The sequence below is a fragment of the Talpa occidentalis genome, unplaced genomic scaffold, assembly GCF_014898055.3.
Source record: "Talpa occidentalis isolate TD23 unplaced genomic scaffold, MPIMG_talOcc4v2.1 talOcc4.17, whole genome shotgun sequence".
Taxonomy (NCBI): domain Eukaryota; kingdom Metazoa; phylum Chordata; class Mammalia; order Eulipotyphla; family Talpidae; genus Talpa; species Talpa occidentalis.
In genome coordinates, this window is record NW_023601754.1 from 29,226,005 (window position 1) to 29,243,260 (window position 17,256).

General features: G+C 44.3%; 1 protein-coding gene across 1 annotated transcript in view; it reads left to right on the forward strand.

The window, feature by feature from the left end:
• Positions 1 to 13,678: 13,678 nt before the first annotated feature.
• LOC119250334 (Bardet-Biedl syndrome 2 protein homolog) overlaps positions 13,679 to 17,256 on the forward strand; it is a 20,079-nt gene continuing 16,501 nt past the window's right edge. Inside the window, 3 exon segments of the mRNA XM_037518079.2 lie at positions 13,679 to 13,781; positions 15,138 to 15,342; positions 15,510 to 15,576. Coding sequence (XP_037373976.1) covers positions 13,679 to 13,781; positions 15,138 to 15,342; positions 15,510 to 15,576 — 375 coding nt within the window.

The window sequence follows — 17,256 nt, forward strand, 5'->3', positions numbered from 1 at the left end:
TTCTTCAGTAAAAACTGCCTAAAACCAGCAGAAAGCTCCCCCAGAAGACAGAGATGGCTCCTGGAAGAGCCAGAGGGGAGCGGAGAAGTTCACCCAAGATGTCAGTCAGTCCGAGCAACACAGTGTCCCAACGCATACGACAAATTAGAAAACAGACAGTAGGGAGTAGAAGAACCACACGCAACCTAAAAACTCCTCAGGAAAGAAGCACACCACAAAAAGAAAACCACTCCCCAGATTGCAACGACAGCAACTTGGAAGAACTTCTGAGCCTTCCAGAAAGAGAATTTAAAATTGCCATGATTAAAAAAGTGATAGATCAGAAGAAGGAAATTGAGTCCCTAAAGAGGGAAGTAAGAGAAATGCAGGAGATCAAAGAATTAATGGAGGAACTAAAGAACTCTGGGAAAAGCAATGAAAGCAGAATAGATGAAATGGAAGAACGAATAAGTAATCTTGAAGACACAGAAATAAAAAGAACCAAAACAGAAAAGGAAGAGAAGTACGAAGGAAAAAGAATGAAGAAAGACTTCGGGAACTATCTGACTCCATGAGGAAAGGAAATATAAGAGTTATAGGAATTCCAGAAGGAGAGGAGAGAGATGTAGGAACAGAGAAAATATTCCAGGAGATAATTGAAGAGAACTTCCCAAATGCGAAGAAGGAGCTGAAAATTGATATACAAGAAGCAAGAAGAACACCAAACTTCCACGACGAAAGGAAAAACACAGCAAGACACATAATAGTAAAGCTCCCAAGAATCCAGGACAAGGAAAAAATAATGAAGCTGACAAGAGGGAAGAAACAGATAACATTCAAAGGAAAACCAATCAGGCTGACATCAGACTTCTCTGAAGAAACACTACGGGCAAGGAGAGAGTGGAGGGACATAGTCAACAGACTCCAAGAAAACAGATGCCAACCAAGAATACTCTATCCCGCAAAGCTCTCTTTCCTCCATGAAGAAAGAATATGGACCTTCCCAGACAAAGAGAAACTCCGGAATTTCATTGCGACTAAACCCCCACTCCAAAAAATACTACAAGGAATCCTAAAGCCAGAACCTCAGAGGGACGAATAACAACGAAAGAAGACCAAAAAAAAAAAAAGTTATTAAAAGAATAAATAAATAAAATCAAAGGAAAGACAAACATAATGGCAAATACAGATGCTAACATATCAATATTAACTCTAAATGTAAATGGACTAAACTCTTCAATAAAAAGACACAGAGTTGCAGCCTGGATTAAGAAACAAAACCCAACCTTTTGCTGTCTCCAGGAAACACATTTAGCTACAAAAGATAAAAATAGGCTCAAAGTCAAAGGATGGAAAACAATCCTACAAGCAAATGGGCCAAAAAAGAAAGCAGGAACAGCTATACTTATATCAGATAAAACAGACTTCAAACTCAAAAAAATAAAAAGAGACCCCAATGGTCACTACATTATGATTAAGGGGACAATACTTCAAGAAGAAATAACACTCATTAACATATACTCACCAAACGAAAGAGCACCAAAATATATCAGACAACTGTTGTCCTCTCTGAAAACAGACATCAGAGAAAACACATATGTAGTGGGAGACTTCAACACACCACTATCAACAATGGATAGATCAACAAGACAAAAAATAAGTAAAGAAACTAAAGCTCTAAATAAGGACCTAGAGCATTTGGGCTTAACAGACATCTATAGAACACTAAACCCAAAAAAAACGGAGTACACATTTTTCTCAAGCGCACACGGATCATTCTCCAGGATCGATCACATACTGGGGCACAAGACAAACATCAACAGATACACCAAGATTGAAATCATACCAACCATCTTTTCTGACCACGAAGGCATCAAACTAGAAATAAATCATAAAAAGAAGGCAAGGAACTATCCTACCTCATGGAGATTAAAAGCCACACTACTGGAAGACCACTGGACTAACGAGGAGATCAAAGAAGAAATTAAAAAATTCTTTGAATTGAATGACAAGGAGGACACCAATATCCTAAATGTATGGGATGCAGCAAAAGCAGTAATAAGAGGAAAATATATAGCAATAGAAGCTCACATCAAAAAACAAGAAAGAACTCAAAGAAACAACCTAATCTCGAAGCTCAAAGATCTAGAAAAAGAACAACAAAAAAACCCCAGAACCAGTAGAAGAAAAGAAATAATAAAAACCAAAGCAGAAATAAATGAAATTGAAACTAAAAAAACAATCCAAAAGATCAATGAAACCAAGAGCTGGTTCTTTGAAAAAATAAATAAAATAGACAAACCCCTAGCCAGGCTCACAAAGGAAAAAAGGGAGAAAGCACAAATACACAGAATCATAAATGAAAGAGGAGAAATCACAACGGACACAGCAGAAATCAAAAGAATAATCAGTAACTACTATGAACAGTTATATGGAAACAAGTTCAACAATCTAGAGGAGATGGACAAATTCCTACAACTCTACAATCACCCAAAGCTAGATAAAGAAGAAATAGAACACCTAAACAGACCAATTACAAGCAGCGAAATTGAAATGGTAATCAAAAACCTCCCCAAAAACAAAAGCCCAGGACCTGATGGATTTACAAATGAATTCTACCAAACATTCAGAGACGAATTAGTGCCTATCCTTCACAAACTCTTCCAAAAAATTGAGAAGGAAGGGACAATACCAAACACGTTCTATGAAGCCAATATTACACTAATACCAAAACCGAATAAGGACAACACAAAAAAGGAAAACTATAGGCCAATCTCCCTAATGAACACTGATGCAAAAATCCTCAATAAAATTTTAGCTATCAGAATCCAACAATGTATCCATAAGATAATTCACCACGACCAAGTTGGATTCATTCCAGGGGCACAAGGATGGTTTAACATCCGAAAATCAATCAACGTTATTCAACACATCAACAAAAAGAAATATAAAAACCATATGATAATATCAATAGATGCTGAGAAAGCTTTCGACAAAGTGCAACACCCATTCATGATAAAAGCCCTTGAAATTCTTGGGATACAAGGAACATACCTCAACATCATAAAGGCCATCTATGACAAGCCAACAGCCAGTATCATTCTCAATGGTGAAAAGCTGAAAGCAATTCCATTAAGATCTGGAACAAGACAAGGATGTCCACTCTCACCACTGCTTTTCAATATAATACTGGAAGTCCTAGCCAGAGCAATAAGACAAGAGAAAGACATCCAAGGAATCCAAATAGGAAAAGAAGAAGTCAAACTATCACTATTTGCAGATGATATGATAATATACATAGAGAACCCCAAAATCTCCACAGAAAAACTAATTCAACTCATCAATCAATTCAGTAAAGTGGCAGGATACAAAATCAACACGCAAAAGTCAGTGGCCTTCCTATACACAAACAATAAATCTGAAGAAGAAGAAATCAAAAAAACCACCCCTTTTATTATCGAAACAAAAAAAATCAAATATTTGGGAATAAATCTAACAAAAGAGGTAAAGGACCTATACAAAGAAAACTATAAAACACTGTTAAAAGAAATAGAAGAAGACACAAAGAAATGGAAAGACATCCCCTGCTCATGGATTGGAAGAATAAACATTATTAAAATGGCCATCCTACCAAAAGCAATATACAGATTCAATGCTATTCCAATCAAAATCTCAATGGCATTCTTCAAAGAAATAGAACAATTATTGATGAAATTCATATGGAATCACCAAAAACCCCGAATAGCCAAAGCTCTACTGAAAAAAAAAGAAGGAAATGGAGGCATCACACTCCCAGACTTCAAACTATACTACAAAGCCATAATCATCAAAACTGCATGGTATTGGCACAAGAACAGACATACAGACCAATGGAATCGAATAGAAAATCCAGAAATAAACCCACAGATTTATGGTCAACTAATCTTTGACAAAGGAGCAAAGACTATGCATTGGAGCAAAGAAAGTTTGTTCAATAAATGGTGCTGGGAAAACTGGGTCGCTACATGCAAAAGAATGAAGCTTGACCACTACCTCACACCATACACAAAAATCAACTCAAAATGGATTAAAGAACTAGACATAAGACCTGAAACCATAAAATACATAGAAGGAAATATAGGCGAAACACTACGGGATTTGCACATCAAAGACATCTTTACAGACACATCACCCAAAGCAGTGATAGTGAAGAGAAAGATAAACAGCTGGGACTACATCAAATTAAAGAGCTTCTGCACAGCAAAAGAGACAATAACAAAAACAAAGAGAAACCCCACCAACTGGGAGAACATTTTTGCACCCAACACTAATGATAAAGGACTGATCACAAAAATCTGCAAAGAGCTGATGAGACTCAGCAACAACAAAGAAAATAATCCAGTCAAAAAATGGGCAGAAGAGCTAAAAAGAAACTTCTCTGAAGAGGAAATGCAAATGGCCAACAGACATATGAAAAAATGTTCAACATCACTTGTAATCAGGGAAATGCAAATCAAAACTACCATGAGATACCATCTCACACCAGTGAGAATGGCACATATTAAAAAAACTAGCAACAACAAATGTTGGCGAGGATGTGGAGAAAAAGGAACTCTCCTGCACTGTTGGTGGGAGTGCAAACTGGTCCAACCACTATGGAGAGCTGTGTGGAGATTTCTGGACCTACTAAACATAGAGCTTCCATATGATCCAGCAATTCCACTCCTAGGTATTTACCCAAAGGACACAGAAACATCAATTCCAAAGAGCACCTGCACTCCTATGTTTATAGCAGCACTGTTTACAATAGCTAAGCTTTGGAAACAACCCAAATGCCCAAAAATAGATGACTGGATCAAGAAGATGTGGTACATATATACCATGGAATATTACTCAGCATTCAAAAAAGATAAACACATGCAATTTGCAGCAACATGGATGGCACTGGAAGGGATCATGCTCAGCGAAATAAGCCAAAAAGAAAAAGAAAAATACCGGATGGTCTCACTCATAGCAGGAATCTAGAAAACTTAAATAAGGGACCAGGAAAATGAATATAAGAAAGTGAAAATCAAAATCAACAAAAAAACTATGAACCAGAGACACTTTTTGGGGGGTGGGGGGGCGGGAGGGGAAGGATTGGGGTCAGAATGGGGCGTTTGCAATTGTATGGGGGAATATAAAAATAAAATTTAATATTTAAAAAAAAAAAAAAAAAAAAAAAAAAGAATCACTAACAGTGGCATTTCAGGCACCATGTGGAGATGGGAATGTGGATGATATCCTCTGGGCTTTCCTATAAACCATGGGGTATAAGGTGAATGTGGCAGGAATCAAGTCCTCTGAATCCCCTTGTAGGGTAAGTGGAAATTGTCAAGATTTTCCACCCTCCCGCCATTGGCATCTAAGATCCACACCTGTGTTCTTACACGTGTGCATGATGGTGGACACCTGGAATAGGGTGTGGACAAGTGTAAGTGGGCTGAGAGGCTGGGCCTATCAGGGCGGTGGCACAGGGACGCCAGAGGTAGCAGAGAAAGAGACAGCGGAGAGACCATGAGAGAACGCCAGAGAGCCCAGGAAGAGTGAAGATACATTGGGGCTGGGAGGCCTGCCAGCTTTCTGACCCCTCTGCGCCCTCACCTGCTGTGTACCTGGTTGCCGCACTAAAAATGATGTAAAAAGCTCAATAAAAGCCTGAAAAAGCCACTGAGGGCTCCAGGATTCTCCTTTACCCATCTGCCTGGATCATAGAGAACCTGCTCTGAGCCTTGCTGGCACTACACCCCTTCAGATGACCCTGGACCCAGCACACTAACAACTAAAGATGACATCTCTGATAACTCTGCTCCACTGTGAATATCTTCTTGGGAAGGTTGGTGTAGGGTAAGTAAAGTATCAGGCTTTTCTGCTCTCCCGCCATTAGGATTGATGATGGAACCCTACGGTCCTGAATGCATGCCTGATGGTAGGCACCTGGAGTAAGGTGTGAGCATATGTAGATGGGATTCACCTGGGCTGAGACTGAGCAGTGTCACAGGGATGCCAGCGGAACAGCAGAACGAAAGAGAGGAGAGTGAAAGACCAGGAGAACAAGAAGGAGGAAGCAGAAGCCATGAGAGAATGCCAGAGTGCCCAGGAAGAGTGAAAATTCGCCGGAGGATGGGAGGCCCCTCCCAGCACTCCTGCCTGCCGTGTACCTGGTAAATCCCAATAAAAGCCTGCAAAAGCCACTGAGGGCTCCAGAACTCCTCCTTTACCCCATCTGCTCAGGTCTTCCTGTCCTGTGGCCTTCCTGCCGCTACAGTTGGAAAAAACAATTTCACAGGATAGTGGTCAGGACTGAGAGAAGAAACCAAAGTGATCTACCCTTTCATTAGGTATCTCCACACAGGTCTTTGGGAGGCCTTTCCTGATATCAGAGAAGAAGGCTGGCCATCTCTTCCCACCCGAGGGTGGACGACAGCCCTCATGAGGGCTTGGCTAAACCGGACAGGAGGGATCGTATAAGAAGCATCTACTGCTCACTCTGTGCCCCACTGATCACAGCCTCCTAGCGTGTAGTCACCACGACAGAGTGGATGTTCACATGCCGATTCCTGCCCCAGCTGCTGCAGTCTGCTAGGTGCCAAAATTTGTTTCATTCTAAAGAGATCAGAAGGTGTGGAAAATTTTCAGTGGCTTTTGGCAGGCAAAGAAGCAACACAGTGCTCAGCCAAGGCACAATCAAAAAGACTAAGATCAAAGGGGAAGGGTTTTGTGTGAGTGAGCTCTCCTGCTCCTCTTCCAGTCCCATGTAGGCTGCTGTCATTCTCTATTGAAAAGAACAAGGGTAAGGAATCTGGGCTGCGGCTGGCAGCTGAAGCCATGTGCTGACAGACAAGGCTGGAGCAGCTGCAAAGTCATCGTAAGCCTTGGGGTCAGAAAAAACATTTGCAAGAGCCCTGAGGTTGAGCAAAGTCTGACACATAAAATGGGAGGCGTTCGTGTTCGCCACGGGGAGGCCAGCAGGAAGCTGAAGGGACTCAGATCTTGGCAGGTCATTCCAGTCCTTGTGGGCACCCAGTGCACCAAGGAAATGATCCATGTGTCGATAAACAGGTAATCTGGAGAGGCCCGAGGGGAGGTTCCACTGCATTGCATAAAGGGATGACATACTCACTTAGGACAGAGAAGTCTGCTTCCAAACTATGGTTGGTTTTGACTTTCTTTTTTAATATTTTATTTTATATAATTTTTACATCATTTTTCATCTTTGCACAATGTATGCATTTTCATTATGATTATATTCCCCATACAATTGCCCACTCCCCCCCCTTATTTTGTTTTTTGTTTTTTTTTTTTAAGATTTTTTTTTTTATTTTTATTTATACAAGCACTGGGTACAGTCAGAAGTGCAGGAGGGTGAGAGAATTCACCAGAGCCAGAGCGGGGAGCAGAGCAGGCAGAAGGACCGAAGTACACTGCTGAGGGGAGCAGCGGGCGGCAGGAGAGGTCTGCGCACCATATGGGACCCTCCTCCGGTAGCTGGGGAGCAGCCGGGGATCGATCTGGCGCCGCAGAGGCTGCGGGCAGAACCCAGCGCTCAACCGCTGCGCCACCGGGGAGGCCCTCCCCCCCTTTTTTTGACTCTAGTCCTTCCTCTCCCCGGGTTTTGACTTTCTAGTGAAGATTTAAAAAAAAACCAAAAAACTTTGAGTATCTGAATAGGATGCCCACAAGTTATTTGCTTGCTGGTTTTCTTTCCTTCCTTGTCTGGGAAACCATCCTAACTAAAGTATAAGAGAGATTAGCAGCTTTTCCCCAACTCAGACAACCCCATCCCCTCCTTTGTGCCTCAGTTTCCCCATCACCCAAGGAGGATATGAGACCAGGTGGGCACTTAGCCACAGGCATTCAATAGAAAAGTGTTTGAACAAAAGTCAGGTGAGGGCCTCCCTGGTGGCGCAAGGGGTTAAGCATCAGCACTATGAAGCAGTCCATAGCCACTGCAGCACAAGTTCGATCCCTGGCCAAGGAGGTGACCCATATGGCGCAGCAGACCTCTCCTGTCTCGCCTGCTGCTCCCCTCAGCACTGTGTTTCAGTAGATCCACATGTTCTACTCCCCACTCTGTCTGGTGAATCCTCTCACCCCCTGCACCCCTGGCCTACACCCCAGTTCTTGTATGCATAAATAAATCAATCTTAAAAAAAAAAAAGTCGGGTGAGACACTGGGCGGGTGGGGTTTAAGTGTTCAAGTATTAAAATGAGCGTGAGAGCATGTGCAGGTTACATTCAAACTGGCACATAAACTTCCTCACAGCTCCCTAGCTGTTGGCTGTAGAAGGAGCCAACCCCATTCTTGCTCCTTTCTCCCAGTCTGCTTCCTTCCTCTGGCTTCTTTGCCCCAGCACATCTCCAAAGTTCTTCCAGCTCCAATGAGCAGAGCCCCTTGTAGCTCCCCTCAGCTCGACTGTACCATCACATTCACATTCACTTCCTGGAGGACAAGTTCCCCTGGGCTCCTGCAGACCCCAGTGTGGGCGTTATTATAGGTGGCCCTGGGCTCATTCTTTCAAAGTGAAGGGCTGCTTGTCCCTCTGAGGCAAAGCCATTCTTCCTGGAGAGGAAAGCCTTGTCATTCCCCATGCGCTTCTCAGGCGCCTTTTCTCTCTATCAGCATCAGTGGGTATTAATTCTCTTAATTCCCTGCAGCTGGCCTCACTTTGCATGGCTGTTTGGGGGTGAGGTTCTTTTGTTCCCCTTTCCTTTCTTCCTAAGCAAACATTTTCTTTTGAGTTCTGGATAAACGTCATTCCAAGTTTTTGGTGGGAAGCCGCTCTCTCCAGAACTTTTCCCCAGGGCTGGGCATAGGGGCAGCAAACAGTAAGAAGCCATTTCCTGTGGTTAGAGAAATGAGCCTGCCATGGAGGGCAGGCTTCTGCATGGAGAGGCAGGGCTAAAAGGGGTGCAAGGGGCCCATGTTCAAATCTGGAGTCACACCAATTTGCTGTGTGACCTTGGGAAATCCCCTTATCCTCTCTGTGTCACATTCTTGCTTGCAATTTTTAAGAATACTTTGGGACCCTCTCTTACCCTGAAAACGAGTCAGTGAAATATGAATCAGTGAAAACATGTTGTTGGTCAAATATTGGCGATATTATATGGTGTGCTCCAGGGTTTCTCAACCTCAGTGCTATTTGACCTTTGGAAAGGGGGATAAATGTGGGGGGCTGTCCTGTAGGTTGACCTCTTGCCTTGTCCGTGACCTCTACTCACTAGATTCCAGTACTGCTTCCTGAGTTCTGACAATCAAAAATGTCTTCAAACATTGCCCAGGGCCTCCCTGGTGGTGTAAGGGCTTAAGTCTTAGCACTATGAAGCTATCTGCAGCCACTGCAGCCCAAGTTCAATCCTGGGCCAGGGAACTGACCCACATGGCAGCAGACCTCTCCTGTCTCGCCCTCTGCTCCCCTCAGCAGTGTATTCAGTCAGTCTGCCTGTTCTGTTCCCTGTTTTGTCTCTGGTGAATCCTCTCAACAGCCCCCCCTCCACCGTGCACCTCTGTTCTGCACCCCAGCTCTTATATGCCTAAATAAATAATATAAATCTTTAAAAAACTTGCCTAATCTAACAGTTAAACAGTGAGAACCACCTTTGAAGGATGGTGGGACAATGTTACTTAGATTCATTCTCTATGGCATCAGAGGCTCTTGTGATGCAGTGTTTTAGGACACTACTTTTTCAACTATTTTTTCTGCCCATTTTTCTTTTTCACCTGTAAGGTTCTGAGTTTTCTATTATGTATCATATATTGAGATTATATTATATATTTGTATTATATATCATGTATCTGATAGTGCCCCACAGATTAGGCTTAGGCAAGTGTAGTGCCTAAGCCCCAGTGGGACAATCATGATATGGGTCCTTAGAATTCCAGAGTGAGGCCATGCCCCCAGCACTAGAGAACTGCATGCCCTTTGGAAAGCATCTCCTGGTGTGTGACTAGATCCTGATTAAGAAACAGTGCTCAATCATTGCCACCAATGAGCATGCATCTGGAACTGCCAGCCATTGCTGTGATGCTTTCAAGATTCCTTTAACCTCCCCTTATGAATAGAGAAGTAAACTTTGATCTCTCCTGCATAAGCAAGGATACATTCTCAGACCTGCTTTCCAAGTTGGCATCTAGTCCAAGAGTTGGGAGAAGCTTAGGTGACCATAGCCATGGAAGAGCAGAGGGAGCCGGGACCCACTTGCAAATGTTCTCACATGGTCCTGCTCTCCACAGCAACTTCTCTCTGCATAGGTTCCTGGGAGGAGGATGAAATCCTCCTTGTAGTCTGTGCTTATGTTTTAGTCCAAATCCACATTGCTCCCCTGGCACTCAGTACCCAGATCCGGCTGTGGTTCCACTTTATTCACAAGCCCAGGAGGCACCTCTGTGGGTTCTCTGTCCTCGCTCCCCATCTAGCTCCCAGCCAGGTTCTCAATCACTGACAAGTTCCCTTAAAGGTCACATGTCCTTCCAAGGAACAATCAATCCCAGGAAGTAGGAGCATCACCTAAAATCTATCTTTGCCCAACTTCTTTGACTCTGCTGTGCTTGCCACGGCCTGGCTCACAGCTGCAGGTGCCCTGGAAGCAGCATGTTCTGGGGACTCAAGACTGCCTTGAGCCTCGCATGTCTAACACATCCCCTACCCTGGGACTTCCATCTAAGAGGGGGAGTCGGGGCATCTTGCATCACTCCCTACTTTGCCAACCTGGCTTCCCTTCTCTTTTCTTGTCAAGGGGCAGATTCTCCACTTTGTCCTCTCTACTTTGGGGTTCTCTAAACCAAACTCTACTTCTTTACCATAATGATTGCCAGGAGTAGGAGAAATGCTTTATAGTGCTGAAATGTAAAACATACTGCTTTATTCTTTTCAAACACTATCCCCATAGTTTCAAAGCAGTGTCCCCAGATATATAAAGATTTCTTTGATAATGAACAATTTTTAAAGGAAAAGTTACTAAGTCAATTGATAGCCAAGTTAACAGTGGAAATAATACAAATTGTGACACTAGAGTGTTAAGGACTGAATTTTGGGAATACCAAGATACATAGAAGGAGCTGGGTGGATACATAAGTGGAAAAGACCTTCTCAAGGAGGAAGATAGTTATGTCCACAACCAAGTAGGAAGCAAGAGAGGCTGGGAAGGCAAGCACCGAGGAGTTAAAGAGAATCTAGGAAAGCTTTTTGGAAGAGGTGGTAGTTGAATTGGGCTTTAAAAGATAAACTGGAGAAGAAAGACATCCAAGATGTATGTGGGGGGATGTGACAGTAAGATAGTACATGTGAAAGCACTTTAAAAACTATTGAACAAGTAGAGGTAGAGAAAGTTGGTATCATTCCCTTGGCTACAGGGATAGAATTATGGGCCTTTTAGGTGGGCCAGAAGGGAGAAGATAGTCTAAGGGGCCTCATTTTGTAAATAAAATGGACATTGAAGACCCTGGTTGGTAGGACCTGGGGGATGCCATTTTGCGTTGACATCTCTCACCTCCCTGCCAGAAATCTCCTCTTCTTGGGAACCTCTCTGCCTCTGCACCCTACTCTGGGTTCTCCTGCATCACAGTGAGGGAGGGGAGGGCCTGAAACTTCATTCATACTTGTATCTCTAGAATGTAGAAACCTACAAGTCTGCAGTGTTGTGTAAAATAGGAAGAATGAGGCCTGGAGGAAAGAAAGAATTTGTTCAAGAGCATTCTTGACTTAGAGGAATAATCAAGGTAAAACCCAGGTGTCTGGAAAAAGGTTCCCAAGGCCATGGGTCAGAGCATGCAGCCTTTTAGAGTGTATGAGTGGTGTTAGAAAGGAAAGTGTAGGGGCCTCCCTGGTGGTGCAGGGGTTAAAGTCTCAGGGCTATCAAGCTATCGTCAGCCACTGTGACATGAGTTCAATCCCCGGCCAGGAAGGTAGCCCACATGTGGCGCAGCAGATCTCTCCTGTCTTGCCCTGTGCTCTCTTCAGCAGAGTATTTCAGTTGATCACCTCCAGGGTGAACTGTTAGAACATCCAGATGTCTCATATAGACAGTCCCTTCTTCCTTACCCCCGCCCATCATTCTCAACCATCATCACACAAAAGATTGCTGTCTACAGTTGTTCCCTGGATTTCAGGGGCAATTTGAGGTTAATTTGAATTTTATGTGATTTCTGCTGAATTAATAATCAAAGCCTCGCATAGGACTCTACTGAAACCTTTCCATAATTCCTGGCACTGTCAGCAGAAAATCAGACCTGGAGTTGGAATTGGGGAGTAAGATATTTACTAGTGGACTTCAAATCGACAAAGATTTACAGTAAAGCACATTAGGCAGCCTGTTGCTTCAACACTGAAGAGAACCTTTCCTGCTTGTGCGGAGGTCTGCAGCTAGCACGAGCTTAAAACTGAACACATGTACGATCTTATTGGCCCCCTTGTCTGTCTCAGGAGGTGACTACCCTGGGAATTCTCCTGTGCCTTAGCCTGATGCTTCTTAAATCAAGAAGCATTGTTTCTCCAAGGGGTGGGGCAAAAGGATGCATTTTCAACAAAAGCCCCAGATAAATCTCACTCTACCAGGCCAGTACCAAACCTTTGGTTAGCCCCATTTTTGCTCCTTTATCCTCAGTGAGGCCTGGAGCCTGTTGGGGCAAGATGGTGATGTTCTGGGTCCCATCCCTGCTCCTCCATGATCCACTAACTGTCACTCAGAGCATGGCCTCCTGATTGAAGGAGAACTGCAGTGACAACCCAGATGCTGCTTATTGTTTATTGCTGCTTAACTTTACCTCCCTGGGCTTGTTTCTTCATATTTACACTGGGGGTTCTGGGTCTAGATCAGAATTGCAGAGACTTCATCTACAACATAACTCAGTACACAGCCTGCAGAAATTATGTTGGGCTTCCAATGTGATATTTTTTTAATTAAATTTTTAAAAATTTTTTTTTAGATTTATTTTTTATTTATACAAGAGCAGGGGTACAGGCCAGATGCACGGGAGGGTGAGAGGATTCACCAGAGACAGAGCGGGGAACAGAACAGGCAGACTGACGAAATATACTGCTGAGGGGAGCAGCGGGTGAGACAGGAGAGGTCTGCTTTCCATGTGGGTTCCTCCGAGGCCGGCAGGGATTGAACCAGCACTGCAGAGGCTGCGGACAGCTTCACAGCACTGCGCTCAACCACCTGCACCACCAGGGAGGCCCCTGTGATATTTTAAAGGCAAGTCATATACAAATTAAGAGGTTTGGCCTACTTCTGTAATCAGAAAGCAAATGTTCACTGGAATTGAGAAGTCGCTGCCCCTTTATAGAGAGCATCTGCTGTCTAGCTTTTTTCACAGTCCCCACATCCCCCATTGTGTCTCCTGGTCAACTTTATTCACTGCTTATTTGCTGCCTCCCTGACCTCTGTAGGCATTTGAGTTTGAGGTCTCTGACTTATTTAATACCAAATGTCCTTTCCACTCTGCTGTCCTATGAGTCCAAACCTACCAAGTTATCTACCAAGTCAGTGGTTAATCATCAGCTTCTTCTTATGTAAATCAGAACAGGAAAGTCTTGTTTGGCAATTTGTTTGAAAATCTTTGTCTGATGCTATTCTTCACCAATCCTGCATCCTGTGGCAGCCTGCTCAACATTTGTCTTCTAAGAGGGAGCTGGCTCTTTTTACTGACCACAGTTCTCTGAGGCCAGCAGTGGCTGTGATGTCCTGGGAGTTCAGGGGAGCCAGCCGGATGATCAAAGTGAAGGTGCATCCAGTCCAGATCCTGATCTGGGCTGTTTTGGTGTTTGCAGCTACAACCAAGGGTGAGATATTTGGTGTGAACAGAGGGCTCTCAGGAGTGGGATTGGGAGATTTCCCTACCTTGGAGGATTTTTTTTTTACAGTCATGGTCTCTGGGGTTCCACGGAAGATTGTATAGTAACCTCAGGCACGTGGTCTTGTATTGCTGGTAGTCAGAGTCTCCTTCTTGGGTACGGGTAGAACTCAAAAGACCCTGGTCCTGCCCTTGGTTGCTCACATCCTGCTTGGAGAGGGCTTGGAGAGCACTGTCCTGGGTGCTGGGGTGGGTCATGAAACAGAATTTGTACTGTAGTGGCAGCCACCAGGCAGGACATTAAGACAACTGGGTCCTGCTAAGTAAATAGCTGGACAGTTAAGGCCCCGTATTCTATGTGGACAGAAACACTTGCACTCAGTTTTCCAAAGTGCCATCCTCCTGCCGCTGGGGGTGGATGAGGTAATTTCAAGTTGTATCTGAATCAGAGGATTTTTTTCTTTTTAATATTCATTGATGTATAAAATTATTTTCATGTGTTTTCAAAAGCATACACCTGACTCATTAAAACTACCATTCCATAGATGTAATTGCTTAGGATTCCTCTAGATAAAATTTTATTTTTTTTATTATTTTTTTAAAGATTATTTATTTTTACAAGCACTGGGTACAGTCAGAAGCACAGGAGGGTGAGAGAATTCACCAGAGCCAGAGCAGGGAACAGAACAGCCAGACTGACAAAATACACTGCTGAGGGAGCAGCGGGCACGGCAGGAGAGGTCTGCGCACCATGTGGGACCCTCGCTGGCGGCCGGGGATCAAACTGGTGCTGCAGAGGCTGCGGGCAGCTTCGCAGCCCAGCACTCAACCGCTGCGCCACCAGGGAAGGCCCTAAGTAAAATTTTAAAAGCTTATTTAAATTTAATTTTAAGAAAAAGGTTTAAGTCAGTAGTTTCCATACAGGAGATGCACAGCCATGCCAACAATTGAACTGAGAGTTACGAAAATGCCAAAATTTTTGAAAACTCTGGGCCAGATGATTTTATAGATCGTAGGGTCTTAGACTCTGGCATATATCCGTTTCATGGTAAAGGAAAGCTTCAGTGCTGTAGAGGGAGATGGTTTCCCAAATTAACAGGGGAATTGTGTGTCTTACTCCTTGCTCTTAGGAGGAACTCAATGGGTGCTCTCGCACAAGTGACTTCTAAGACAAACTTGAAGGAAGCGATAGACATGCTTCATTGAAAAGGAATCCTGATATTTCCCATTCGTTGTCTAAGTCAAGAACAATCGTCCGCTAGAGGGAGCTCCAAGTTTGGCTTGTTGCCTGCCACCTGCCAACCAGCTCCTGATTCCACCCCTTCTTCCCTGTTTGTTCCCACAGGGCTGGCTGCTGATGCCCCATGGAGGAACACCAGACTGGGATGGGTCCAGGGGAAGCAAGTCACTGTGCTAGGAAGCATCATGCCTGTGAACGTGTTCCTTGGGATCCCCTATGCAGCACCCCCTCTAGGATCCTTGCGATTTGAGAAACCGAAGCCTGCGTTACCCTGGAAGGGCTCCCGAAAAGCCACTTCCTACCCTAAATTGTAAGCCCGAGCTCAGTCCCATGAGTGGTCTACAACCTGGGCGCAGGGGCAGAGCATTGAGGGGGATAACGGTCTTGCAGCCCAATGGGAAAGGAGACGCTGGGTGGGCATTGGGGAGGGGGAGGAGAGGACTACAGAAGTGCTAGAAAGCTTCATTTCTGATACAGATTCCTGTGCTGGGCCCAGGAAATTCTATTAGCTGACAACTCTCTAGGGATTCTGAGGACCAATCAGGTTTGGGAACCACTGCAATAGCCTTATTGGGTCTTTTGGTTGGAAGGGATTGCAGAGGTGTTTCTGTGTGACTTCTAACCCTCTCACCCTGGTCTAGCCTCTATGGTCATGCTGGGGAAGAAGGGTTTTAGAGCTAAGAACCCCCTTAGTGGCCTTTTATCTCTAGCACTCAACACTGTGCCCAGTGTGGGGTCTGGCCCATAGTGGGAAATCTACCAGTGCTTGTGGAATGAGTACATGAGTGTGTTTCTGTGACATGGGAGGCAGGGAGTTAAGCAGAGCCCACTTACTATGAATTTTCATGCTCCGGTGGCCAACTAGTAATAGTTCCAGATGAAATGTGGAGGGTCCTTGAGTATTAGATCGGAGGTGGGACTTGGAAATCCCAAGAATCTTCTTTTTTTTTTAAGATTTATTTATTTTTATACAAGAACTGGGGTACAGGCCAGATGTGTGGGAGGGTGAGAGGATTCACCAGAGCCAAAGCGGGGAACTGAACAGGCAGAATGACGAAATACACCGCTGAGGGGAGCAGTGGGTGAGACAGGTGAGGTCTGCTTTGCCATGTGGGATTCTTGCTGGCCAGCGGGAATCAAACCCGCACTGCAGAGGCTGTGGAAAGCTCCACAGCGTGGCACTCAAGTGCCTGCACCACCAGGGAGGCCCTCCCAAGAATCTTCTGACTCAAATTCTGTGAAGCCTCAGTCAGGTTGGCCACCTTTGGCTCTTGATGTTGGAGTCCCAGGTAGAATGAATGTTCTAGTGCCAAGAAGCTCCCTAAGTCACAGAAAAACTATGTAGCCTTGAGGCCAAGGACACTTAGCTGAAACTCAGCTGTTCATTCATTCATTCATTTATTCATTCAACGAATATCCATGGGAACCAGCTCAACAATTAGCTCTTTATTAGGCCCTGGGAGAAACCAGAATGGTTTAGGCACAGCTGCCCTCAAAGAACCTGTAGGCTGGTAGTTGTGGTGGTGACATAAACAATAATGACAACAAAATACATAGACTGAATAACAAGTGTAGCCATTATTGGAGAAGGGCACCAGGACACACAGAGAACCACCTCGCCTCACCTTCAAGGGAAGTTAAGGATAGCTGTGTTGTGGAGCCTTGATTTCTGATTTAACCTTGTATCAGGGTTGGTGCTAGGGGCTATGGCATACAGGCTTTTGGCTTCTCAATGAGTTGAGGACACTGGTGTGTAAGCCTAGGAGACATTCTAGGAAATAACATAAAATATATAGATGTTTACAAAGATGATCTAAATGAAAAAAATATCAGAAGGTTTCTTGGAGGAGCCTGAAAGGGGAGAATTGTACTGAAAGGGGAGAACATGAGGAACTAGATATGTGATAATAGTCTTGGCAGAGGGACTGGCTTGAGCAAAACCCTGGACACAGGAGCCTTCCTGCCCTCCTTTGTCAGTTGGTTCCTGTGAATGTCATTGTGTTTCTCTGGAGATCAAAAAGGGAGCTTCCTGAGGAAAGCCCTTGATATGCTAGTCAGTGTATAGCCCTCTAGTTTGGGGAATTGTTGAGCCAGTTTGAGTCTTGATGCATGTGTCTGGATTACAGTGGTGGGTGTAGACATAGGTGAGTGTCTGGAGTTAATGGTATAATTATTCTGCACAGTGTGCTTTTCCTTCCCTTTTTGGGTAGTTTGTGCCTACATG